The sequence below is a fragment of the Gymnoscopelus microlampas genome (assembly GCF_963454915.1).
Source record: "Gymnoscopelus microlampas genome assembly, chromosome: 7".
Lineage (NCBI taxonomy): Eukaryota > Metazoa > Chordata > Actinopteri > Myctophiformes > Myctophidae > Gymnoscopelus > Gymnoscopelus microlampas.
The window spans coordinates 4,819,715-4,845,703 of NC_139944.1; the positions used below are offsets into that span (position 1 = coordinate 4,819,715).

The 25,989-nt window shown below is 40.6% G+C and overlaps 2 protein-coding genes across 2 annotated transcripts; one reads left to right on the top strand and one right to left on the bottom strand.

The window, feature by feature from the left end:
- The first annotated feature begins 5,525 nt into the window (after positions 1–5,525).
- On the top strand, positions 5,526–11,842 carry LOC311049547 (uncharacterized protein). The gene is made up of 10 exons (XM_084063178.1): positions 5,526–5,597; positions 6,353–6,460; positions 6,669–7,061; positions 7,267–7,368; positions 7,542–7,774; positions 7,895–7,989; positions 8,098–8,203; positions 8,412–8,681; positions 8,856–9,030; positions 9,831–11,842. The coding sequence occupies exons 1-7, from the start codon at positions 5,564–5,566 to the stop codon at positions 8,141–8,143; spliced, it is 1,011 nt and encodes a 336-aa protein (XP_083919304.1). The 5' UTR covers positions 5,526–5,563; the 3' UTR covers positions 8,144–8,203; positions 8,412–8,681; positions 8,856–9,030; positions 9,831–11,842.
- Positions 11,843–15,016: 3,174 nt separating this feature from the next.
- Positions 15,017–23,200, bottom strand: LOC311049549 (uncharacterized protein). Its single transcript, XM_084063180.1, has 6 exons — positions 23,194–23,200; positions 22,565–22,597; positions 21,319–21,519; positions 18,849–18,925; positions 17,838–17,881; positions 15,017–15,592 (listed from the first exon to the last, which is right to left on the bottom strand). The coding sequence occupies exons 3-6, from the start codon at positions 21,509–21,511 to the stop codon at positions 15,526–15,528; spliced, it is 381 nt and encodes a 126-aa protein (XP_083919306.1). The 5' UTR covers positions 21,512–21,519; positions 22,565–22,597; positions 23,194–23,200; the 3' UTR covers positions 15,017–15,525.
- Between the last annotated feature and the right edge of the window lie 2,789 nt (positions 23,201–25,989).

A 25,989-nucleotide genomic window follows, 5' to 3' on the forward strand; every position in this document is an offset into this window, starting at 1 on the left:
AGTGATAGACACAAACCAATAGGACAGATATGTCCTGTGTTCTCTACACTGTGGTAAACTATCACCCAGCAGTGATAGACACAAACCAATAGGACAGATATGTCCTGTGTTCTCTACACTGGGTGGGTTTGTCTCTTGTAGTTTTCTTGCAGCCAGAACAAACACATAACACATGCATAAATGTAAACGTCCTTATTTATTTGTGGTGAATGACCTGAATACTTTGCACTGTTTAGTTGATCTCATCTGAATATCTTATGTGAGCACAATAAAGAATAGCAGAATAATACATTAAATTACTGTTTGTTGATGTGGCCAACGAGACCAACGTTATTTTGGTCTCTTTTAGTTTGTTTAAATGTGTTTTCTTTATTGCTTGTCAGAATTAACTTACTTGTTAACTATGTTATTCCCTTAAATGCTTTTTTTTTGTTTTTAATGTTTTATTATACCTTACTTTTATAGGCCTATTTTATGCTCGAAGTGCTATAAATACATGTATTATATAATTATTATGAAGCCTACTTAAACCCTCTATTCTTAGTAAAAACAGACTTACATTTCTTGGACGCTTTTTTTCTGTCAACACCAAATCTCTTTACCAAAAATAGTCGATCTACAAGCTCACAACGCTTCGTGCTGCGATGCGCTGTGAGCTTGAAAATCGGCTATTTTTGGCTTATGCTCCCCCATATGCTGGGGTTCATGTGGTTAATACTATTCATAATAATGTAATGGTGTTTTCATTCTGTCAAGGTGCACTAATGTTTTCATATTGCTGGATAATCTGGATAATATTAATATCTTATATTGCACATGTATAATGTTTTCATGTTGAGTTAGTAGTGTTATTCCTCTGTTCTCACTTGTACAAATAGCACTAGTCAATGAACTACACAAAACAAGCCCAAAATATGGCCATAAATTCCTAATAGAAAATATTAGATGCATATATCATTATAATGACTATGTAGGTCTATAATAATGTATGTTTTGGTTATGTATTATAACATTACACACTTACTTGAACTGTCAGTCAATATGATTGACACTCCTCCCCAAAGCCACAGCGTCTCTGTATTTTCCCCAGAACTCTGGAAAAAAAAAATACAAAAGTCTCACTATTTAAACAGACTTGGCAACGCTGGTTAAGATTATGAAGATTGTTTAGCATTACTTCAATAATAATAATAATAATTATTATTATTATAATAATATTTTTGTTGCAGTAGTAGGATGAGTGAAGACTGAGAGAAGCTTGTTATAGAAAACACGGCCCCTCACATATTAGAAGGACAATATCAGTCACTAGAAGCAGAGACATGTGTTTTAATGAGTCTAACATTCATTAGAAGGACAATATCAGTCACCAAAAGCAGAGACGTGTGTTTTAATGTGTCTAACATTCATTAGAAGGACAATATCAGTCACTAGAAGCAGAGACATGTGTTTTAATGAGTCTAACATTCATTAGAAGGACAATATCAGTCACCAAAAGCAGAGACGTGTGTTTTAATGAGTCTAACATTCATTAGAAGGACAATATCAGTCACTAGAAGCAGAAACGTGTGTTTTAATGTCGATGTCGAGTCGATGTTAAAATGATCCTAAACATGTTTGACAGAGAAATAGTTTAGATAAGTTGTAACTGTTGGTTGTATTAACTGTTAAGTTCACAACTCTGTCTGTCTGTCTGTCTGTCTGTCTGTCTGTCTGTCTGTCTGTCTGGGGGAAGACACACACCTTCACTGATCTAGGATCTGATCAAACACTCTCCGAGTTAAATTGACACTGTGAATAAATGGCATCCATGGCAGGCAGACAGCCAGAGACAGACAGACAGACAGACAGACAGACAGACAGACAGACAGACAGACAGACAGACAGACAGGCAGGCATGGGGAATAGACTGATACACTCGTCCCATTGGCTACTGTAAACGCCAGTCAATGTGTGACATGTCCCGCCCTAGCTGTTGCCAGGCAACATGTCTGCTCAGTGTGTTGAATCTAAGCTCACTTCCTGTTGTCTGTGATGACAGGAAGCAGCTTCTCTACAGTCAGCCTAGTGGGCCGGGCAGACGCCATTGACGCGCATGGGAGCCAAAATGTGTGACACTGTATAGTGTCACACATGGGGGAATTATGTCCAAGCAAGACCTAGAAACACTTATACATGCTTTTGTTTCCAGTAGACTGGATCACTGTAATGGTGTGCTCACAGGACTCTCAAGCAAAGCGCTTAGACAACTCCAACTGATTCAGAATGCTGCTGCTAGAGTCCTGACTGTATGGACCCTCCCATGCAGTACTCCTTCACTGACAAACATAACTGACACCTATCGATCATCCAGCTCTGCTCTCTCCCCTCCCCTCCCCTCCCCTCCCCTCCCCTCCCCCTCCAACACGGTCTCACTCCGAAAACGTAGCCGGTTGCCTTTTTGTCAGAACCCCGCGACGGAGCCGAATGCCGTCGCTGGACGCCAGCGACGTAATTATGTGCCTTCCACGGTCACTCATAGACATTCATTGAGGTCCAAAGACGGCACATTGTGCCTTCCACGGTCACTCATAGACATTCATTGAGGTCCAAAGACGACACATTGCGCCGTCACAGGCGGGCCATTGATAATGCATTGGCATTTCAAAACGTGCGCTAAGAAGCTTGTTTGAAATGCACCAGACCACACGCCACCACCCACAAAAACCTGTAAATATTCTGAGTATTTACATACTAGTTTGGTAATTTTTCGATGAGTATTTGTTGAGAACGACACTTTTATTTAACTTTTGTATACCCGTGACGTCACGTCACTTTACTTCCGTATGACTTGATTGACAGTAGTAAAGATCCGATCAAAACTATTTATTTTAATCTAATAGATCTATATAAATGATCTGCTTGTCCACTAATCAATTATTCTGGCACTTAAATGCCTAATGTATGAACAATTCTAGCAATAAATAATTATTTGTAATTTCTTGATTCCTAGCACTCATAAAATCCCGCCTACTGCATCCGGATGTTCACCACGTCCACATACATGAAAACAAACATAACGTTTCCGTATCCGTTCTGAACCGGAAATGTGGTTATAGGCACATTTCACGTTCTGTAAAGGTTCTGGCCTTCTTTTAAAGCTTTTTGAAACAAATAACAGCAGCCTTTTGCAGTCGCTTAGGAACAAATAGCAGCATTTATTTTTTCTCAAAACGATTTCATGTTTTTTGTAACATTTAGGACGTAAACAATCATATTGAGGGGCAGTTGTGCAGCAAAAACGTCATTACCAGCGTTGCCAGATTCTGTGAGAGAAACAAGCAACCACTGGTCTAGGAAAACAAGCCCAAAAGAAGCAACTATGGGCCACATGACTCATGAGCACTTCAAACATATACGTCAGCTGCTTGAAAATAGCAGATCTACAAGCTCACAACGTGTCGTGATGCGACGCGTTGTGAGCTTGTAGATCTGCTATTTTCAAATTCATTTTTGGGGGAAATTATAATAAGCATACCTGGCAACACTGGTATGCATATGTGCGTCTATGCCTCCCATGATGCATTGCATTGTTTTTCAACTACATCGCGGTAAGTGAAGTCTTGTTACTTTTTCATTTATTTAATAGAAATACATGTTAAATCTGCACCCCCACCACCACTAAATCATAGAACCACAACACAGGGTTGTTGCTAACATGTTAGGGTGTGTACAGTAGCAAGTTGGTCGGTCTGTATAAGTTTAAAACTGTTTTACAGTGGACATATCCCTAAGCTAACAAGCCATAACAAACAAACACAACAACATGAGCTCGGCTATTTGTGTGTGTCCCTCTTCATTTGTGTGTAGTTATGTATTCTATATGCCATGTTTGTTTGCACAACACTAAAGGCAAAACGAAATGTAATCATTGTTTGTGTTTCCCATTCTGAGTGTACAAATGGATGTTTTATTATGAATAGAATACAAAAGGATCCTATTGAGCCATAGTGCTTTCTTGTGGTTTAAATCCTATAGAACTTTACTGTCCTGTACTGCTAATAAAGTATTAAATCAATTAATCAATCAGTACTAGTAGTACAGTCAAATGTTATGCTAAAATATGAACACAATAAGCCCCAGGGGCTTGTTTACATTTTGGTCCATTGTACTCAATTGAACAGTCATATTATATATACCATACAGAGGTGCAATGCAAAACATGTTGGGATAAAGGTCAGTTGAATAAGAGAAGATGGGTGGGGGCGGGGGGCAGAGGATTCAACTATAAAGCTGGTACCAGGAGTTAAATAAAGATTTTTTAAAACAGGAACTATTTAATCACTTAATTTAAATGTATTATGATGTTAATGTTGTTGTTGTTTGGATATTCGAAAGTAGCTGATCAAAAAGCTCACAAAGCATTGCGATGTGACGTGTTGTGAGCTTATGGATCAATTTCTTAAAACTGATATGTTACATATTAATTTGGGGCGCTTCACATGAAAAGCCAGAACCAGAACCACTGCCATAGTCCATATTCACACGGCGGCCATTTTGGAATTTAACATTGCGTTGCTGTGGCAACTGGGGTGGCATTTCATTGGCAATATGGCCGCTGTGTGGATATGGTCTATAAGGGTCTATTCCAGGGGTCTTCAACAGGGGGTCCTTAGAGCTACTATAGGGGGTCCGCCAAATCTTTGTGTGATAGGATTTTTTTTTTTACATTAACCACTTGAACCCTATAATTCCTTTTCTGAGGGGAACATTAGCCGAAAATAGCAGATCTACAAGCTCTCAACGCCTCGCGCTTGAGAGCTTGTAGATCGGCTATTTTTTGGCAAAGAGGCTATATGTATAGAGGGGGAAAAAGCAGACAAAGTAAACCAAAAAAGTTTAATCTGAAACACAATTTTATACAATATAGAGGGGGTCCCTGCTTCATCTCTCTCTCAGCTAGGGGGTCCTTGGCCTGAAAACGTTGAAGACCCCTGTTCTATTCGGTTCTGTACACTCTCAGAGTTTATCTCAGGATTTCAGTGTATGCAGCTATTAAAGGTATCGTGATGTGTTTTTGGGCAAGTATAAGATTCTGTATATCTGGTTTAGGGCTGTTTCTCCTTTTGTTCATTGTAATTCTGAATATGTTGCTTTCTCTTACAGATCCTTCCAACCAAACTCTCCTAAACAAACAAACAAACAAACAAACAACCCAAAAGGCACTTTTAAGAGCCACTCTCTCTCTCTCTCGCACTCTCTCTCTCTCTCTCCCCCCCCCCCCCCCCCCCCCCCCCACACACCTTTCTCTTAGTGTGTGTGTGTGTGTGTGTGTGTGTGTGTGTGTGTGTTTACCCTTGTCTTATCATTGTCTTTGTCTGTTATTTGTTGTTACCCGTCACCATGAGTGATCCAAAAGCCATGGTTACGGAACTTGAAAGGAGTTTAAATGCCGCAAAAGCGGCAGCTGTGGCCAGAAGTCTAAATGCCTTGATTCCTCCAGAGTCACAATGGAGAGCTCCAGCGAAGAAGGCAAAGGCACCTGGACCAACCGTAAGGTGGAAAAAGAGAGACAGCAATAGAAATGTCATCCCTGCCAGGATCAACCAGAAATCAGGGTCAGTATTGTTATACCATTAACTCATTTAGACCTGAGGCCGATTATAAAATCCACTTTAAAATTTCAAAAGCTTTTGCGATCCACCCATCTGACCACTTAACCCGGCAGCCTATCTCAGCTGCCATGTTCAGTGGTCATATGTGTGGATCTCGTACATTTTCAGAGCATGTGAAGTGTCCACTTGACTTTGGGCAAGACACTGAACCCCTAACTGCTCCTGATGAGCAGATTGGTGCCTTGCTTTGCCGTCTGTGTTGATGTGTGTGAATCTAATAAACATTGAAAATCACTGTGGATATAACAACATTTACCTTGATAAGGCTTCCTTTAAAAAAGATGTCCTGAGAGCCTTGCCAAAAGATGTCCTGAGAGCCTTGCCAATGGACAGCTAGACATTTTTTTAAATCAACCTACAGCAATCATTCCTATTTGATTGCATATTCATAGGCGACTGAACTGTCCACGTTATGGTTAGGGAAAAGTCTAATAGTCCTCATGATAATAACCAGGCTGACACTAGTGTTACAGCAAATAGGATAGTGTAGTTATATAGTTAGTTATAGTTTTTACAATTCATGCATTTAGCAGATGCTCTTAATCCAGAGCGACGTGACATTTTTGGCTGGTTGAAGACCAATCATGCTGCGGCATTCTAGACAATTTGGAAAGGCTTAAGTGCACATGCCAGGCCAGTGAGTAAATGTTGAGGAGAGAGTAAATGTTGATGACAGTGTTTTTTTTTTCCTGTTGTAGCTGGTCCAAGTCGGAAGGCTCATCCAGGTGGTTGCGGTCAGAAACCTGTTCCTCCCAACGATTTTCCTGACACTAATGCTGAGGTCTCCTTTGCTCCAAATGCCGTTGGTGTGTATTTCATTAGTGCAAAGCAATATGTTCATGATATATTCTAATAATCTGTCAATGAGTTTGAATGTTAATTATATGTTTGTATTGCACATTTACCAGAATAAATGTGCAACTAACCTTTTCACAGCCATTATTATACTTTTTATATTGTAAATGTAAAACATAACCTAATGTTGTTTTTCAATATCCCATACTATCTTAACAGAGCGTTTCATACAAGAGCTCCAGCACTCCCTGAGCGTTGCATCGGCTGACATCGAGGAAGCACCAACCCCAGCTCCTCTCCAGGCTTCCTCCGACTGGAGTACGCGGAACCACTCTCTTTTAGAGAGATGGCGGGCAGAGAGACCCTGGCTGATTAACCGCGTTGCAGCGAGGGCACATGTAGGCACACACATGTGCCAACAGTGTGCCATCAGTCCAGCTGCTGTCTGCTGTCATGGCTGTGAACCACGGCCATTCCTGTGTGCCGAATGTGACATCAAAACGCACACAGACACTAGAAACGTGATGCACAACAGGGATGCCATGAATGCAGGGTTCTTCCAGCCTTTGCCTCCAACCACCTGCATTGTAGATGAGGCTCATTGCCGTTGTGGTAAGTTCTTGTTTGTGAGTACACCATATCATATCCTCTCTGACTCATTAATCTCATTACTTTGACCACTAAACAATGCATTTTTTTGTCCTGTCTTACGGTCATGGAATCTTTTTAACCTTTCTCACTCTTCTTTCAGTCTCTTCAAGTGGTTCCAGCAATCGTAATGTTCTATTTCCTATTGGACACAAATGATCTTTTTCAGAGTGCTTTGTACCTGTGCGGATACCTGCAAATATCTGTGGTTGTGCATCGGAGGCATTGAGGGTCAACCCAGGAAAGGCTGTTGCTGTGATCACAATGGATGGTAAGGATTTTTTTTTTTTTTTTAAAGCATCTTAAAAATATATTTTTACTTGGTATTTTTACTTACCCACAAGGCTTGTCATAGGTGTATTTATGAAATCAAACGTATGCCTATTGACTAATTTATGCCATGCTAGGTTTTACATTACAGTGTGCGTGTCTTTGATTTTCTAGGGCGATATGATCTCAGCATGCCTGACCTGAGTTGCGAGTCATGCCAAGCCACTTGGACTGCTGGAGTGGACGATCTCATTTGCAGTAACTGCTGGCCTGCTACACTTAATTTCGCAACAGTTTATGCCACAGATATATTTTTCTCATTTGAGAAAATGAAGATGGCTGCACCAGGACTGTCCTGCCAGGCATTTTTAAGAATGCTTGATCAGCGAACTGTTCACTTTGGCCGTGTGAGTATTTAATTTAGTTAGCCAACAGTATATATTTTTTCTTTTTGTCATGTGCATTGAATTTGTTTCTTATTTATTGCCTGCCCATTATAAACTGTTGATATCCTTATTTTGAAATAGACAGGGAAGATCTCAACAGATGCCTTCCAGAAGAGCTACTTTCAGTGGGAAGTTGTACAGTTTGAGCCACATCGCTGTCTCGCCAATATCAGAAGGTAATGATATCAGTGATGTTCTTTAAGATTTTTAATATTACATGTGGCAGTATTTTACGTGTATGAGACAACATTTGTTTTCTTGTCTTTGATTCTTTGTCATTGTAGGCCGTTAAAGGTCTTCAAAGCCAACAGCAGAACCTGGAATCCCTAAAGGTGGAATTAGCAGTGTCAGAGAGCCAGTTGGAGGATTGGGTGAAGGAGTGGGCAGAAGGTGAGGAATTGATTATTGTTAATGCACATATTATTTGCTCACAGCTTTAAAAGTTATAAGTCAAAACTTAAAATCGAACGGGTAACCAGTGAAGACAGCTAAGATGGGGGTGATATGGTCACGTTACCTGGAGTTCACTGACATTGGGTTCCTAATCCTTGTGTCTTATACTGTGGTTTTGTACCCACCTATTTCCTCTCTTCTGCAGCACCAACAACTACTGCTGATGAGCCTGATGCCTTGGCCAATAGGATAGAGATGCTGGTGCTTGGGCTCAAAAGGAGGTCTCAGCATCTGCATAAAGACACTGACGGAACAAAAGCTCGTGCCAGGATCCTTCGACAGATGAGGAAGGAGAAGGAGATCCTAGCTTCTGTTGTAGAACAGTACAACAGGTTGGTTCCTAGCGCAAAACACCTGAGCATGGAAACCATCCTATCTGTTGATACAGCATGGCCATGGCAGCTTCATCACAGTGGTATGTACACTAGTCTGTTGACTGCTTCCAACAAATCTGACCCATAATTCCACATAATATACACACTTGCTTGTTGAGTTTGGGAGAGGCAACTTTGAGTGGTGTGTTTACAAGTGTCTAAGTGGCTAACACTGCTCATTTTCCCTGTGAATCTTTGTCATAAATGCATTCCAGATTCTGTCGATCTCAGAACAAAGAGACGGGCGTTATGACGTCATCATGGCAGGAAGGCGACTCACAGAGGAGAAGAAAATCCTGGTGACTGAGATGGAACATCACTGGAAAAGTCTTTCAGCGTATGACCATGACCTGAAGGAGCTGTCGTGCAGTTTTTCTTCTGGGCCAATGAGTATGTATTTGCAATAAATTATTTTTGTAACAACTGCTATGCATTCCATGTCTATAATTCATTATAAACATACTTCTAATATATTCTAATCTGCGTATAACACTGTATAATTATAATAATAAACACCCACAAAATGATCTTAATGCATTTTAACAGTTGTCATAACACAAATAGCATTTCATGATGACTTGGGGCTGATGCATATTCCACTTTTAGAGCCGAGTTTAAATCGGTTCGTTTCGGGTGTCACAACATCTCGGCAGCACCCTTCGAACCTCTGAATGACGTCGTTTGGACAGAGCCAAACCGATTTTAACTCTGCTCTAAAAGTGGAGTACGCATCGGCCCTTATAAGGTGACTTAAGGTCAAGTATTATAGGTCTCTATGATCTTGCATAGACAGTTATGACAGTATAATGGATTTTAACAAATATTATAATGCATTATAAGCGTGATTATAAAGCATTACTACTATGAGAATTAAGATGGGATTCTTAGGAAGTGTCATCATACAATGGTTTATGATTGCAGTTATGATTGCTTATAACTGTAACTATAGTTTTATAAGCTTACTCCAATTAATTTTACATGGCCTTATGCGTCATTATACAAATCTCTAATGTGTTATTGTTATTGTTATAAGGCATTATTCATGAGTGCTATACTTACAACTGTATAAGTATGTTTATAACACATTATAGGCATGGGATGCATAGCAAGTGTTACAATATTTCATGAATATAATACATACCACTGATGACTGTTACTAACACAGGTTTTGTCTTGTGTTCTACCCCAAGGCTCACCGTGGAAACTAAGTTTCGAGGGTCTGAAAGGACTGCAGTGCATAATCCTCCGTAAGCAGTGGGAAAACCGAAAAGGGATGATGCTGGCATGGGAACATTACATGCAAGTTGATGAACTGATGCAGAGAACGTCACCTTTTTGGACAACACAGATGATGCTGATGATGATGACAGTGACTCAGACATGTCTGAGGACGAATTGGAATAGGCAACCATTGCAGACCATTTCATTTGGCTCTCCTCTGGTCATGTCTATCTCGCTCTCTCTCAACCACTCCTACCTACAGGCCTTTTTTTACAGCCACACTGGACCACTTTGATGGACTACTTTCCCAATGTTGGATTACCACGATTTGTGTGGATTGTTCCCCTTTGCGGACTACTAAACTGCCCCTGGCAGGTAAATAAAACTTTCTGTCAGGTGGAGTTTGCTTTCAGGTTGCCCGACTGGGGACAGCAGGGCTGTGTTGTGTCAGATGGAGCATGGGGTAGGAGAAGGAGAGAGGAGGCCATTGACTCTGGCCCTCAGCAAGGAACACAATCCAACCATTTATGAAGAACGTATGAGGATGCAGAGAGCACGTCCCCTCTCCGCTGTTTGAGAGCGGACGCCAACGGAATCATCACAATATCTGCCTAAACACCTGAACGTGGCCAGAGCACTCTTTCTTCTGGTCTGTGGAATGTAAAATAAGAGCACTGTTTGCCTATAATGTGCTGTTCTCACTGTTGCTACACTTAAAAATATAAAATGGCAAGTGTGAACCCATAGTCATAGCTATGTATGTATTTTGCTTAAAGATTGAGGTATGACATTTGTTATCGCACAGCCCCAGAAAGTAAAAAATTAACGGTAATCAAAATGTTACGTATCATTCCATAATGACCTTTGGGAAAGTAGAACATGACCTGTCCTTGCCCGACAGGCAAATGCCTCTGACACCTTAGTGTCAACCCCTGAAATAAGATATATATTTCAAGAGCATGATATCATAGTAAACATCCATCTAAACCAGTGATATAGACGGATTTCCGCGCGACGTCATCACAGAGCAGAATGCGCAATCTGCGCATGCCTGGGGGAAAGGCGCGTTCGAAAATACAGCCCTGAGCGGCAGTGAGCGCACTGGCCAATACAAACTAATAGGCGAGTGTGCTCCGGTGCGTAATTTCCAAACGCACCCATAGGCTTACCCCCTCCTCTGCGCGGTCATATCCTCTCAATGTTTACAAACATGAAACCCGTCTATAGAACTGGAGTCCTGTGGGCCAAATGTGTAGTTTTCTTGTGGCCCTGGAACACATTCCATATACCCAAAATATATTTTGGATGGTTGGTTGTACAGGATGACAACGTTTTTTTGCTTTCCGTAACCGTTAACCAAAACTTGTTACATCAGCTTGTTGCATGCTGACCACTGACCAGTGTTTTGTGCTATAGTACAAACGTATGTCGATTGCACAGTGTGTGCTGCAGGTAGGCCACTATATGACCATAATGGACATGGTTACATCCTGACTGCTTCATACATTTACGCATTTGATGTTTGAGAGGATAATGTCTGTGCCAGACCTTTTTAGTGCACAGGCTTAGAATTTGAGAAAATGGGAAGTATGCATTTGAATGTGTTCTGTGTGCGGGTCCCTTTGTGTCTTTGTGAGAACAGTAGCGGGGGCAGGTGAAATGCTTCTGAAGTGTTTGTATGTTTGTATGAATGGGTGAAGTGGTCCCTTTTCCTGTTAATACTTTTAACAGTACAGGCAGTACAGTACGTTTATGCTAATGTAATGACAAAAAAATAAAATAAAAAGGCCCAGGGGCTTCTTTTCCATTGTGCGAATGTGATCTGTGTTTTGCAGGGTACATGTTTGTATATATTGTATACTGTTTATTATTGATGGTACTTCTGGACCATATGAAGGTGTGATTCACACGGAAATGCTGTCTGATTTATAGTTCTCTGCACCTTAATAAAAGGCAGTTAAACCTTCCTTGTTATTCCATTGCCTCCTCCTTATATTGGTCCTTCTGGAATGTATTCATCTCTATTGCTGTATCTGACAGTCCTTGTTGTGTATCTGTCATCTTGCAACTGCTGGCTGACTGTGCTGCCTCTGGGCAACTGACGTAATGATGTAACTGATGTAATGTGCCAATAACACTGATTCTGATTAAAAGATAGTTAAAGCTACTTATAGAACACCAGGAAATGCCTTCGTGTATTGTTTGTATTCTATGCAAGTAATACATTTTTCAGTAAATTTCCGTTGAATGTTCTTATGAAGCATTTTGTTCACAGAACATTTTTGTTCATACAAAACCGCAAGTCATGCTTTCATTCCCACTAGCTGAAGGACAAAATGTGTGGACATTCAAGGTGGAGAGTTGGGACATTTCTGGAGCACAATAAACATATTTTATGTGAATCATTGTAGACCAGCCTATTACCACATGATGCCAAAATATTACATTTAAAGGTGATTACTGGCTTTAGCTGGCAGTGGGAATATACTACAACAATACATTCCATGAATCTGTAATAGTACAGTGTAATAGTATAGTAGCACTCATAAGCAGATTATAATGCATTATAACTATGCTTATAAGACAGGGGTCTTATAAAGGGGCCCGGGACCCCTAGTGTGTCCTCAGAGTTACTCCAGGGGGTCCGGCAAATCTTTGTGATAGGATCTTTTTTTTTTACATTAATAACCTGAACCCTAGCATCTCTATTCTTATGAACATTAGCTGAAAATAGCAGATCTACATGCTCACAACGCCTCACGCTGCAAGGCGTTGTGAGCTTGTAGATCGGCTATTTTCGGCAAAGTGGTTTGGTGTCGAGGGCAAAAGAAGCAAATCAAGTACCAAGTATTGAATGTTTAAGTGGTTAAATGTATGAAATGAACCAAAAATATTAATTTACACAGCACTGATGATAGTCAATGAAGCTGTCTATGAAATCTATGAAAACGTTTAATCTGCAACACAATTGTATGCAATGTATGGAGGTCCCTGCTTCATCTCTCTCTCAGCTAGGGGGTCCTTGGGATGAAAACGTTGAAGACCCCTGTTATAAGACATTATGCATAGCAAGTGTTACCAAGGTGGGTGTATATGAAAGTAATGAGTATCAGAAAGCTGGCCACATGGGGCCTGGGAATGTCAAAATACAGCTCTGTGTCAAACATGACACCAAGGTTAGTGTAATAGTGTAATAGTGTAATAGTGTAATAGACTAATAAAGTAATAGAGGGTATGGGGTGCGTGCTGGCTTAGCGGTCCAGGTGCATACCACATAGGCTCTGATGCCTGGCAGCGTGTCGCAGGTTCGAGTCCCGATCCTGGCGGCCTTTGCTGTGTGTCGCCCCCCATCTCTCTCCCCATTTCCTGTCAGCCTATACTGTCCTATCAATAAAGGCATGAAAGCCCAAAAACAAATAATTTTTAAAAAAGTAATAAAGGGTAGGCATCATATGCCACTCATCTACACTGAGTGCCAAAACATAAAGCATCATGAAGCATTGGAGTTTGGAAGAGCTCATTGGGAAACTCCTACTGACGCTGTATTTTGCCACTCAATAGACGTTCATGCATAACTTCCAGGTACAATGATGTCACAAGCATACCCTTGACCTGCACCTTAACCCTTAACCTCAGTAAGACTATGCCTAAACCTTACCATAACCCTAACCTCAGTACAACTAGGCCTGCCAAGGAGCCAATCAAGACACAGGTGAGGCGGGTCTATCCTATAACGTTGATGGGATCCATAATAACACATAGGACTGTGCCTGAAATAACCGATTCACACAAGCTCAAATGAGTAGCGATCTTGTAGATCGTCTATTTTTTTGCCCTTTGAACAATGTTCAAAGGGCACCTGTGATGAGCAGGAACAACCCATAATATTTACAATGAAATATGTTTCTATGTAGGGCAAGGCCTTTCAAATTATGGCTTTGCTGTTGACCTATGACAAAGTTTAATGTCCATCTCCTTCCAAGCTATGAGTCTAACAGTCATACATTCTCAGACCATTTCAGAGCCATCCTAGATAAAATCAGTCAAACAGATGTTTCAGGAATTATTTAGTAACCAAATGTGTTTGAGATATTGATGTGTGCCTTACTTACATAGTCATCCATTACAATTAGGAAAACTACATGTTGGAGCTGATACGTAGTTTAGGGTTAGGTTAGGGTTACCTAAGCCTAAGCCTCATTCCCCTGGCTAGCATGATGCAACTCCTTGCAACCAAACGGTTTCATGCAACTACTTGCAACTGCTCGCAACCATTATCCCCAATGGCAGTTCCAAGGAGTTGCATTGGTGTGACATGTCCATAAAACTGTTTAGTTGCAAGGAGTTGCATCGCGAATCATTGGTGTGGTTTGGGCTTTAAAATGACAATCATTTTACCTTTTATCAAAAAGGTCCGAACACCTCTCAGTCTGTTCCTTGTTTGTTTGTGGGCTATGATGCAAAACAAATCTGTCAAACAGGTCATTCTCTGTAACACTTGTTGAGGCATCTTCCTCTTCTCCAGGCTTCAAATCCTGGATCCCATTCAGTTTATTGTCTACATGTTAACCCCTCAGGAATATAGAAATAACATTGATTTTCATGCATGGCTAGCAGTCTACACACAAAAGAGGGTATGAGGAGTCAGTAGGAGTGAGGAGTTAGGAGGATTTTCCAAACAAGCGCTTCCAAACTCCAGCTTCATGATGCTTTGTTTTGCCACAGTCTAGATGAGTGGCATATGATGCATAGCCTCTTATAGATAACTATCATCATTGTCTGAACCATTAAGTTATTGGGTGTATGGCTTTAAATTCTCATTGTTTCCATGGTTGGCAAATGATGTATTATCAAAAGTGTGTATCTCCTTGCATCACCTTCATTTCATTTTGTAAAACATATGTTTTCTTGGATAATGAGTCTGAATAAACAACTGTCCATACAGTTGTATAGTCTATCTGCAGCTGACACTGTATTGCCTACATACAGTATCTGGCTCATATCCAGTATATCTAGGATACATTCATTCATTGACAAAAGACAGTTAATATCACTGTTGATTGGTATAGATTGACATCTTGGAAGAAACAACATTCAAAGTGCAAAAGGCTTTTAATGACACCAAAGAAAGAAACAAAGAAAACATATTGCACAGAATAAAATAGGCAGTGGAAGAACTCACATGTTTCACTTAAGTAAAAGAATCAATACAGCAATGTAGAAATATACTCTGTTAAATGTGACTTGAGTAATAGTGCAAAAGCATTGGCATGTATTCCAAAGTATTCCAAAACTAAAAGTGCTCATCTTGCAGAATGTCCCATTTCAAGTTTCCAAATGTAATATGAAAATAGCAGATCTACAAGACAGATCACAATGTGTCGCATCGCAACCCATTGTGAGCTTGTAGATCGACTATTTTCAAATGGCCGAAATAAGGCTGAAGTGGTTAATGTATGTTTTCTAATAATAAACAAAATCTCCAAAATAAATATTAACACAAAGTAAAAGTACAATATTGTCCTCTGAGATGTAGTGGTTTCAAAGTATGGCGTAGATGCTGGTTTTCCACCTCTGTCCAATCGGGTGAGACGAAGGCGGATACGGGGAGGGTTATCAGCTGGCAGCCATACTTTCATCGGACCGTACCCTTTAGGCGTGAGGTTACTGGTTGGCCCTGTCCTCTGGAAACTTCTTGGCTGGTTCCCATGTGTCTTCCCAGATTTTGTCACTGTAAAGTATAAATACATTATTTAGAGAAATTCATTTATCCCATGGGTCTTCAAAAGGGGCACTGGGACACCTTTTATTTTTATATTAACCACCTGAAACATTCTAAGAGAAGATCTACAACCTCACAATGCCTCGCACTGAGACGTGACGTGAGTTTGTAGATTATCAATTTTTGGTGACGAGATTTGGTGTCGAGGGGAAAAAGTGTTTGCATCAGTATCATGCAGCCCTAATGCACATGTATGTCTATTGCCTAATGCCTACATGTAAAAAAGATAAGACAAGAAGCATAGCGGCCAACATTCCACTTCTGGTAATTTCATTATTTTGATTTTGACTGATGTGAATTTAGATTAGTTCCTCATAAAACAATTTACTCTAGTACTGGTGACAGACAGTCCATATCTGAAGTCTGAAAGAGAAGTCATTAACAACATTAGTCGACTAACAGTCATTAATTACTAGAATCCAACAATGTGAATTTTGTAACCTTCCTGTACATTCAAGCTGTACAAGCAAATTACACAGAAGCTTCCAATTCAACTGCTGAGGCCGGTGGACTGCAGCTGCCAATCAAGCCCATACGCTGAGCTAGAGCTTTAATCGGGCCTAAATATGTGAGCCCAGCCCAACCCAGCCCGACAGAAACGATACATAATTGACAATTGGAGCCCAACACAGCCCGAAGCCTGACATTCTAAAGAAGTATAATTGTTGCATGCAGCCTTATATTTTTGTCATTACATATTGGTGATTCGAAGAACAGAGTCATTCTACCCTTTCCAACTGTCTTTATATATAAACAAAAACCCAGCTTGTAGCAAGCACCGTCCTAATTAAGGAACAATAAACATCGGAGCCTCGCTGGAGAACACGGCTGACGGCCGCCGCTAAATCAGGCAACAGGTGTACAGGCTATTATAGCTACAAAGTTCACACGTCTATAATATTATTAGGATATACAAAAGTGACCGTGGATGGTTTCAACAATGTCCTCCGCTCCACTTGGGCACTGCATGCATGCAGACGCCACAGCGGCCACCGCCACATACACACACGCTCAACTGTTGCGCCACAGCGCACACAGTCACACATGCTCAACTGTATCAAGTAGCTCATAACTCACAGCCACAGTTATGAGCGCAGCTTACATAGTCACAGAGACATCATGATACCGCGCTGCGCTTGCCTGCCTGATAAAAACAAGACCAGGAGACCTGGTTCTGCCAGACCTAAGCCGGACTTCACATAAGGTGCTTTTCGTTAGTGAGGGAGACGAAAGTCTCCCTCAAGACGAAAGTGAAGGCTCCCTCACTTTCGTCTTTCCGTCTTTCGCCTTTCATCTCAGAGAAATCAAGGTGCTTTTCCTTGACGTTAGGGAGGTAGACCAAATCAACATCAACATCAGTCAAGGAGGTACCCTGTTCTATCTCTCTTTTCCTCTTCCTCTTAATGGACTCCATCGGCAAGGTTTGCTAAATAAATCGAACTTTGTTCGATATACTGATAGGGGGAACCCTAATTTATGGATAATAAAATGTAATTGATCGATATTTCAGGATATTTGACATTGAAGGTCTAATTGAAATATTTGTCTTACGTTTTATATATACCATCTGTATTTATACTTGTAACATAATAGTGATGTCATGCGTAGTCTGTGCCTATTTATTCATGCAGATGAAACCTAACCACAACCCGACAAAGAAACCTAACCACAACCAGACATACCATGTAGTCTGTGCCTATTTATTCATGCAGAAGAAACCTAACCACAACCAGACATACCATGTATGGACAAAATGGTGACAAAGGCTCGTGTAGGCCATACCTTTCAGATCTGGCAAAAAGTGACCCAACCCAATGCCCGACAAATACGTGACCAATTGGGCCCGGCCCAGCCCTCGCCGCGCAGACCCGTCGGCCTCGGGCTGAGATCTTAAGCTCTACGCTGAACAGCACACAGCTGCACACAGCAGAGAGTGAGGGAGAGAGATAAAAGCACCTGGAAGTTAGGTCGTCAGCTTTTCATTTTGCCTACTTTAACTGGACACGTTGTACCAGCGTACTTTGATGTGAAAATGTGGGCCATCGGCAGGTCTGCAACACCACACAGATGAGGTGTAACCTTCCTAAATAGTAAGGCAAATTTGAGAGGGAAGAAAGAATTGTGGGATCAACCAGAAACAACTGCCTCTGGTAGGGCAAATAGTGTCAATTGAATAATATCAAAAATGTCTTACCATGCAGGACAAGGCGCCCAATGCACCAACACTTCTTTGTTGCCCTAAAAAACACACACACACACACACACACACACACACACACACACACACACACACACACACACACACACACACACACACACACACACACACACACACACACACACACACACACACACACACACAGTATAAGAAATCACTGGGTAAGGTATACCATTATTTTTAGTACCTTTGCTTGTCTCAGTCATGATCAGCCTTAAGACAAATATACAAATTAACATGGTTCTGTGGGGCCGACAGCCAAGTGGTTATGGGAAATACTACCGCCTGACACTGAGTCCCCAGGTTGATTCCTGGGCAGGTCAGACCTTTGCTCCAATACTCTCCCTGCTTCCTTTATCTATACACTGTGAGACTATTAGCCTTGGACGATGTCTATTAATCGCCATCTGCACATCAAACCATTGTGATGTGCGATAGCATCAGGACTTTTTGGAGTCTAGAGCGGGTACAGAAACGGCCTCTCTTTGTGTAGAACTGGTTTGTGCAAATTACTGGTTAAAGTAGTCTGAACAGGATCTGAGCACTGAGCAGTAAAATGACCTCACAGTTCCTCACACTATTGAAAAGCAGAAAGCCTGGTGACGTGAAGTTAACTTACTGGAACAGTGGGTTGTTTTAATAAACCCTTGTAGGAACCCTGACCCCCTGACTGATTTGTCACATTTTTAGTGGCCACAACCCATAAATGCTCATCCCATAATTGCATCTTCACTACAAATGGGGAACCATTTAAATAGTAAATAAACATGCGTCCCAACGGTATAACAGTTATTGCCAAGAACCTTTGTTACAATAGAGCAATAATCGACCAAACAGAAATGTCCCCTATGTGTGTGTATGTAGCCTGTGTGTGTGTGTGTGTGTGTGTGTGTGTGTGTGTGTGTGTGTGTGTGTGTGTGTGTGTGTGTGTGTGCAGAGAGAGAGAGAGAGACACACACAGACAGATAGGGTTCTATATTTTTTTACCTCATTTGTCCTTCTCCCTGTTATCTCCTTATATGGGTAGACCTGGGACCTTTTCATCTGGGAACATTTCTTGTAAACTTGAAGGATGAAAAGACAAGTTCATTAAGCCATGATGCTTTGTAAATGTCAGCAGTATTTTACATCTATCTATACATTTTCTGAATCTCTATGCATCTGTGTTTATGCCCATAGCCAATCAGAGAGGGGCTGTTTATGCCCATAGCCCATCAGAGGGGAAAAGGGTGGTGTCTCCTAGCCTGGTATCCAGCCTGCTTCGCTACGTTCGGCGGACTTTTTTTTCTCTCTTCGCTTCTCAGTCTGGAACGCACCCCATTGACTCGTTTTGCAGAACTACACTGGAACTACATATGTTACGTTAGGCAACGTCGTTGCTGATTGGATGTTGTTCAAACGAATGACGAATCACAACGATCCCACTGTTTTTTTTGTCCCGCCCCGCACCACAGACCAATCAGAAGCCACGGCACGACTCGAAACGTTTGTCATGTCCCGCCTCCCTTGGAGATAGGAGGCATTCCAGACTGATAAGCGGAGAGAGAGAAAAAAGTCCGCCGAACGTAGCGAATCAGGCTGGATCCCAGGCTAGGTGTCTCCATGATTGGTCAAGCCTTCACGTGACATCATAATGTCTTACTATAAAACAATGACAATGTGGGGTAATGCTGTTAAGTTGTAGAACTATGCCAGAGTCACAACAAGCAGCACAAGATAAACGCCTAGCTGTGGACAAAAATTGGGCAAATTAGCCAAATCTATGTGTCTTTAGTGATGCTGTAGTGATTGGGTGTAAAGGGAACAAGTACAAATCCATGGGGGACTCCAGTCAACAAAGTATATAGGGTTTAAGTGCCTAACCACTTAAAACCTATACTTAGTTGATTCCAAAGTGCTCTATACTAGGCCCCCTCCTGTTGCCACTATACACTACAAATCTTCGCTGACAATAATTATAGTTTGGCTAATTTCAATGAATGTACACAACCCATTCAGACCGGGATAACCTATATGTTCTCTGGGAACACGTCTAAGTCATTCATTTCTGAAACTCTTAAAAGCCTCATTTATACTACAACATATGACATACTTGGATGCAGAAAATACCAGATCTGCAAGCTCACAAAAACAAATAAAATAAAAACATTTAAAAGCCAATGTGGATGACACTAACACATTCATTTATATTCACATAAAAACAAACATTTAACACAGAATAGCAATATACAGGACAGCCAAGTATATAAGTCCAGCAACTTGTCCTTTGCAGAAATATGCAGAATATGATTCAGCTATTGTGGCATGTGTCAGTAGAGGTTAAGAGATGGAGTACAGAGGACTGGTGAACAGCTTTGTCAGGTGGTGCAAACAGAACCACCTGTTACTAAAATTGCCAAATAAAGGAGATGGTGGTGCATTTTAGGAAGATGGTGGCTCCCCCATTGTCTCCCATTTCCATCGAGGGAGATGTGGAGGTAGTCCAGAGCATCTGGGCATGCAATTGGACAATAAACTTGACTGTACTGGGAACACAGATGTCCTATACAAGAAGGGCGGGGGGCAGATTTACTTCCTGAGGTGGCTCAGCTCCTTTGGTGTGTAGGACTCTGCTGAACATGTTCTATCAATCAGTAGTGGTCAGCGCAGTACTGTATGCGGCGGTATGTTGGAGGGGTAGTATCAAGGAAGGCGACAGCAGGAGGCTGAATCAAGCTGGTTCTGTCCTCGGTACCACTTTGGATACTGTGGCCATCATGGACAATCCCTCTCCTTCCCTACTACTGTGGCAGGGCAGAAAAGCTCCTTCAGCAACAGACTGTTACATGTAACAGTCAGTCCCAAGTTGCAAGAAGGAGCGCTATAGGAGATATTTTCTGCCTGCAGCAATAAGACTGTACAAGTCCTCATCTGGTTGGCTTGATCAGGCTGATTAGGATGGGGGATGTGGGATGCAAGCCATCGGACTCTTGAGTAGTGTTTGGTCTGTCTTCTTAATATTGTAGGTTGACGATGCTTAGATGCATATTTATTTATTATTCATTTTTTTTGTTTCATCTAATGTGTTTTTATTGATGTCTCTATGAGAGCTGCCTTTCCCCTCGGGGAAGAATAAAGTACCTACCTACCTAGCTAAGACCATGTAATAAGCTGACAGCTGGGGGGGGGGGACACTATAAAGGCCACTGCACACAGGATGCGATTATTCACATGGAAAAAAGGCACCCTGTCTGAGCCAACCTAAAAATACTGTATTGAGTCCATAAATTAACATACCTTGAAGATGGTTGATATTTCTATATTATAAATTGTTTATATGATTGGTCTTATGTAATATTCTAATATTTTGAGATTTATTCATGAGCTGTATTGATATAATAATCATCAAGGTAAAAATATATATTTTTTTACAACTTTTACATGTTTTTTAGAAGGATCTACGTATAGTTTTACTTACTGCACATATTGTCCACTTGGCGAGACACATTCTTGTCTTTAACAATTCTTTTGGCCCACTCTGGGCCATACTTGAGTACTTTGGCAGCCACTGCTGGTTTTGATTGGAGAGAATAACATGTCCCACAGGACATCCTCCTGGCCTCCATATTGGCTTGGCATTTGGGACATGTCTTTTTCTTCGGTCGTGTCATTTTTGGAACTGTTGAGACAAAGAAAATAACCAGAATTTTACACAATGTATTTATTCATAATAATTGTAAGAATGTACAGAAGGAACCAAATACACTCTTCTGGCTGTGGCACCGTAAATGTTTAATGTCAAGGACCCCAAATTATATTAATTTGCTATTCAGAAATAGCAGATCGTCAAGCTCACAACATGTTGCATAGCAATGTGTTGTGAGCTTTTAGATCAGCTATTTAAGATAAAACCCTACAATAAAATTGGGTAAAGTGTTAATTCTCATTAAGTTAAAAACTTTTAATCCCTATCTAGATTGGATTTTGGGTAGTTCAAAACCAAAAAACAGGATTGGGAGCACTCTGATATCTGATGAGATCAGGAAAACCTACTCAAATCTGGATCAAAACAAAAAACAGGATTGGGATCAGTTTGATTAGAAAATAATAATAAATAAAATAAAAATAAATGCTGTTATTTGATTTGCTCATATAGCGTGCAACACCTACAGTACCATCAGCTCCCAGTACTTAACAGGTTGCAGAACAATGGCTGCACAAAACAAAACACTTTGTATGACAATGGGACTAAACTTGAAAGCAGGGTGTGTAGAACCAGTGGTGGATAAAGTACTCAAATGTTTTAATTAAAAACATATGTAAGTGAGAGTCTGGCATTCAAAACCTTTACAACTATTTTCAGAATGATGTAGCTTTCAAGTTTCTATCTATTTTCTTCACCAGGTTGACAAAAGCTACATCAATACATCTTCAACAGCACACCAAATGAGTTGAGTACAGTTGGTATTCATAGAGAATTATCCACGTGCATCCATTTGTAGCATTTACAGTTCTGTGTTTCATTCAATCACTCAGAGTCAAATAGAAGTGTAGCTACTTATTTTGTAAGAGAGCTTTAATAAAGAATAACTTAGTAGAATAGAGTGCTAAATTTGTTTAGTTTGTCCAACACTGAACACACATTATTCCAATTTCTGTCATGTATTTGCTGTGAGTTAAAGATGTGTGGTTGTGTTATTGTGTTTTAAGTTGTTGGTACTCACTGGAACAAGGTGATGAATGACAAAGAAAGAAACCTGTAAAGGGGGGAGGGAAATGAAGATATAAATGCATAATACTTAAGATCAAATATTCCAGTGGCCACCAAATGGACCCTTACAGTTCTGTAACTAAACAATATAAGCACTGATATTCAGGATCTCTTGGTCTTTATAAACAAACTTAGCACAGGGTATATGAAAAATGGCCAAACCCTTAAACCACAAGAAAGCACTATGGCTCAATAGGATCCTTTTGTATTCTATTCATAATAAAACATCCATTTGTACACTCAGAATGGGAAACACAAACAATGATTACATTTCGTTTTGCCTTTAGTGTTGTGCAAACAAACATGGCATATAGAATACATAACTACACACAAATGAAGAGGGACACACACAAATAGCCGAGCTCATGTTGTTGTGTTTGTTTGTTATGGCTTGTTAGCTTAGGGATATGTCCACTGTAAAACAGTTTTAAACTTATACAGACCGACCAACTTGCTACTGTACACACCCTAACATGTTAGCAACAACCCTGTGTTGTGGTTCTATGATTTAGTGGTGGTGGGGGTGCAGATTTAACATGTATTTCTATTAAATAAATGAAAAAGTAACAAGACTTCACTTACCGCGATGTAGTTGAAAAACAATGCAATGCATCATGGGAGGCATAGACGCACATATGCATACCAGTGTTGCCAGGTATGCTTATTATAATTTCCCCAAAAAATGAATTTGAAAATAGCAGATCTACAAGCTCACAACGCGTCGCATCACGACACGTTGTGAGCTTGTAGATCTGCTATTTTCAAGCAGCTGACGTATATGTTTGAAGTGCTCATGAGTCATGTGGCCCATAGTTGCTTCTTTTGGGCTTGTTTTCCTAGACCAGTGGTTGCTTGTTTCTCTCACAGAATCTGGCAACGCTGGTAATGACGTTTTTGCTGCACAACTGCCCCTCAATATGATTGTTTACGTCCTAAATGTTACAAAAAACATGAAATCGTTTTGAGAAAAAATAAATGCTGCTATTTGTTCCTAAGCGACTGCAAAAGACTGCTGTTATTTGTTTCAAAAAGCTTTAAAAGAAGGTCAGAACCTTTACAGAACGTGAAATGTGCCTATAACCACATTTCCGGTTCAGAACGGATACGGAAACGTTATGTTTGTTTTCATGTATGTGGACGTGGTGAACATCCGGATGCAGTAGGCGGGATTTTATGAGTGCTAGGAATCAAGAAATTACAAATAATTATTTATTGCTAGAATTGTTCATACATTAGGCATTTAAGTGCCAGAATAATTGATTAGTGGACAAGCAGATCATTTATATAGATCTATTAGATTAAAATAAATAGTTTTGATCGGATCTTTACTACTGTCAATCAAGTCATACGGAAGTAAAGTGACGTGACGTCACGGGTATACAAAAGTTAAATAAAAGTGTCGTTCTCAACAAATACTCATCGAAAAATTACCAAACTAGTATGTAAATACTCAGAATATTTACAGGTTTTTGTGGGTGGTGGCGTGTGGTCTGGTGCATTTCAAACAAGCTTCTTAGCGCACGTTTTGAAATGCCAATGCATTATCAATGGCCCGCCTGTGACGGCGCAATGTGTCGTCTTTGGACCTCAATGAATGTCTATGAGTGACCGTGGAAGGCACAATGTGCCGTCTTTGGACCTCAATGAATGTCTATGAGTGACCGTGGAAGGCACATAATTACGTCGCTGGCGTCCAGCGACGGCATTCGGCTCCGTCGCGGGGTTCTGACAAAAAGGCAACCGGCTACGTTTTCGGAGTGAGACCGTGTTGGTTCAGACACAACGCTGTATTAAGAGGTTCAGAACGTGTTCAGTAGTTCAGACACAACGCTGTATTAAGAGGTTCAGAACGTGTTCAGTAGTTCAGACACAACCCTGTATTAAGAGGTTCAGAACGTGTTCAGTAGTTCAGACACAACCCTGTATTAAGAGGTTCAGAAAATGTTCAGTAGTTCAGACACAACCCTGTATTAAGAGGTTCAGAACGTGTTCAGTAGTTCAGACACAACCCTGTATTAAGAGGTTCAGAAAATGTTCAGTAGTTCAGACACAACCCTGTATTAAGAGGTTCAGAACGTGTTCAGTAGTTCAGACACAACCCTGTATTAAGAGGTTCAGAACGTGTTCAGTAGTTCAGACACAACGCTGTATTAAGAGGTTCAGAACGTGTTCAGTAGTTCAGACACAACGCTGTATTAAGAGGTTCAGAACGTGTTCAGTAGTTCAGACACAACGCTGTATTAAGAGGTTCAGAACATGTTCAGTAGTTCAGACACAACCCTGTATTAAGAGGTTCAGAACGTGTTCAGTAGTTCAGACACAACCCTGTATTAAGAGGTTCAGAACGTGTTCAGTAGTTCAGACACAACGCTGTATTAAGAGGTTCAGAACGTGTTCAGTAGTTCAGACACAACCCAAAGCAGACCAGCTGCATCCAACTGCAACTCAGTGGCATGTTCAGGCCACAAGAGGGAGCCGTTGGACAGAAAGTCACTCACATGTCAGGACAAATAATAGAGCATACATGGGCACCTGGCAACATTCACTTAATGCGGCCCACAGGTTAATATCAGAATAGTGATATATTATAGCAGCTGTTATGATTCATAACATGACCCGCTTTAATGACTTCAGTCTATATTAGTAGATTAATGACTAGTATTAAGTTAACATTCTATTGTCTTTTTTATGTCCAATATATTTGTATTTAAGTTCATAAAGTTGACATAAGTATAACTAAATGCATTTGAAATTAAATAAAACATTTATTTTTCAGGATTCCAATTCAAAAATTGCAAAAAAAATAGCCGATCTACAAGCTCAAAACGCGTCGCAGTTTTGAGCTTGTAGATCGGCTATTTTTGCTACTTTTGTGTGACATAGAGTGGCTGGTATAGATACTATAGATCAAATAACAGATCTATAAGTACCTGTTCAGATGGCTCTACTATAGATCTAATAACAGATCTCTAAGTACCTGTTCAGATGGCTCTACTATAGATCTAATCACAGATCTCTAAGTACCTGTTCAGATGGCTCTACTATAGATCTAATAACAGATCTCTAAGTACCTGTTCAGATGGCTCTATAGATCTAATCACAGATCTATAAGTGCCTGTTCAGATGGCTCTACTATACAGTGGCGTGCACAGACATTTTGAGGGGCAGGTGCTCAGGTAAATTATACTTTTTTTTTGTTTACTTGGTCTGCTCTTTTTTCCCTCTACACCTATACCTCTTTGCCAAAAATAGCAGACCTACAAGCCCACAACGCCTCGCAGCGCGAGGCGTTGTGGGCTTGTAGATCTGCTATTTTTGGCTAAAGTTCTCCTCAGAAAAGGGATGCTAGGTTTGGAGTGGTTATGGTAAAAAGAAAAA

Bases quoted from the DNA above. Each gene is read 5' to 3' on its own strand.
- LOC311049547 (XM_084063178.1), top strand. From the start codon at position 5,564: ATGTCATCCCTGCCAGGATCAACCAGAAATCAGG. The intron at 6,461-6,668 runs GTGTGTATTTCA...CTATCTTAACAG, and splicing joins CTTTGCTCCAAATGCCGTTG to AGCGTTTCATACAAGAGCTC. The intron at 7,369-7,541 runs GTAAGGATTTTT...TTGATTTTCTAG, and splicing joins TGCTGTGATCACAATGGATG to GGCGATATGATCTCAGCATG.
- LOC311049549 (XM_084063180.1), bottom strand. From the start codon at position 21,511: ATGACACGACCGAAGAAAAAGACATGTCCCAAATGCCAAGCCAATATG. The intron at 18,926-21,318 runs GTAAGTAAAACT...TCATCCTTCAAG, and splicing joins CCAAGTGGACAATATGTGCA to TTTACAAGAAATGTTCCCAG. The intron at 17,882-18,848 runs GTAAAAAAATAT...TGTGTTTTTTAG, and splicing joins CAGGGAGAAGGACAAATGAG to GGCAACAAAGAAGTGTTGGT.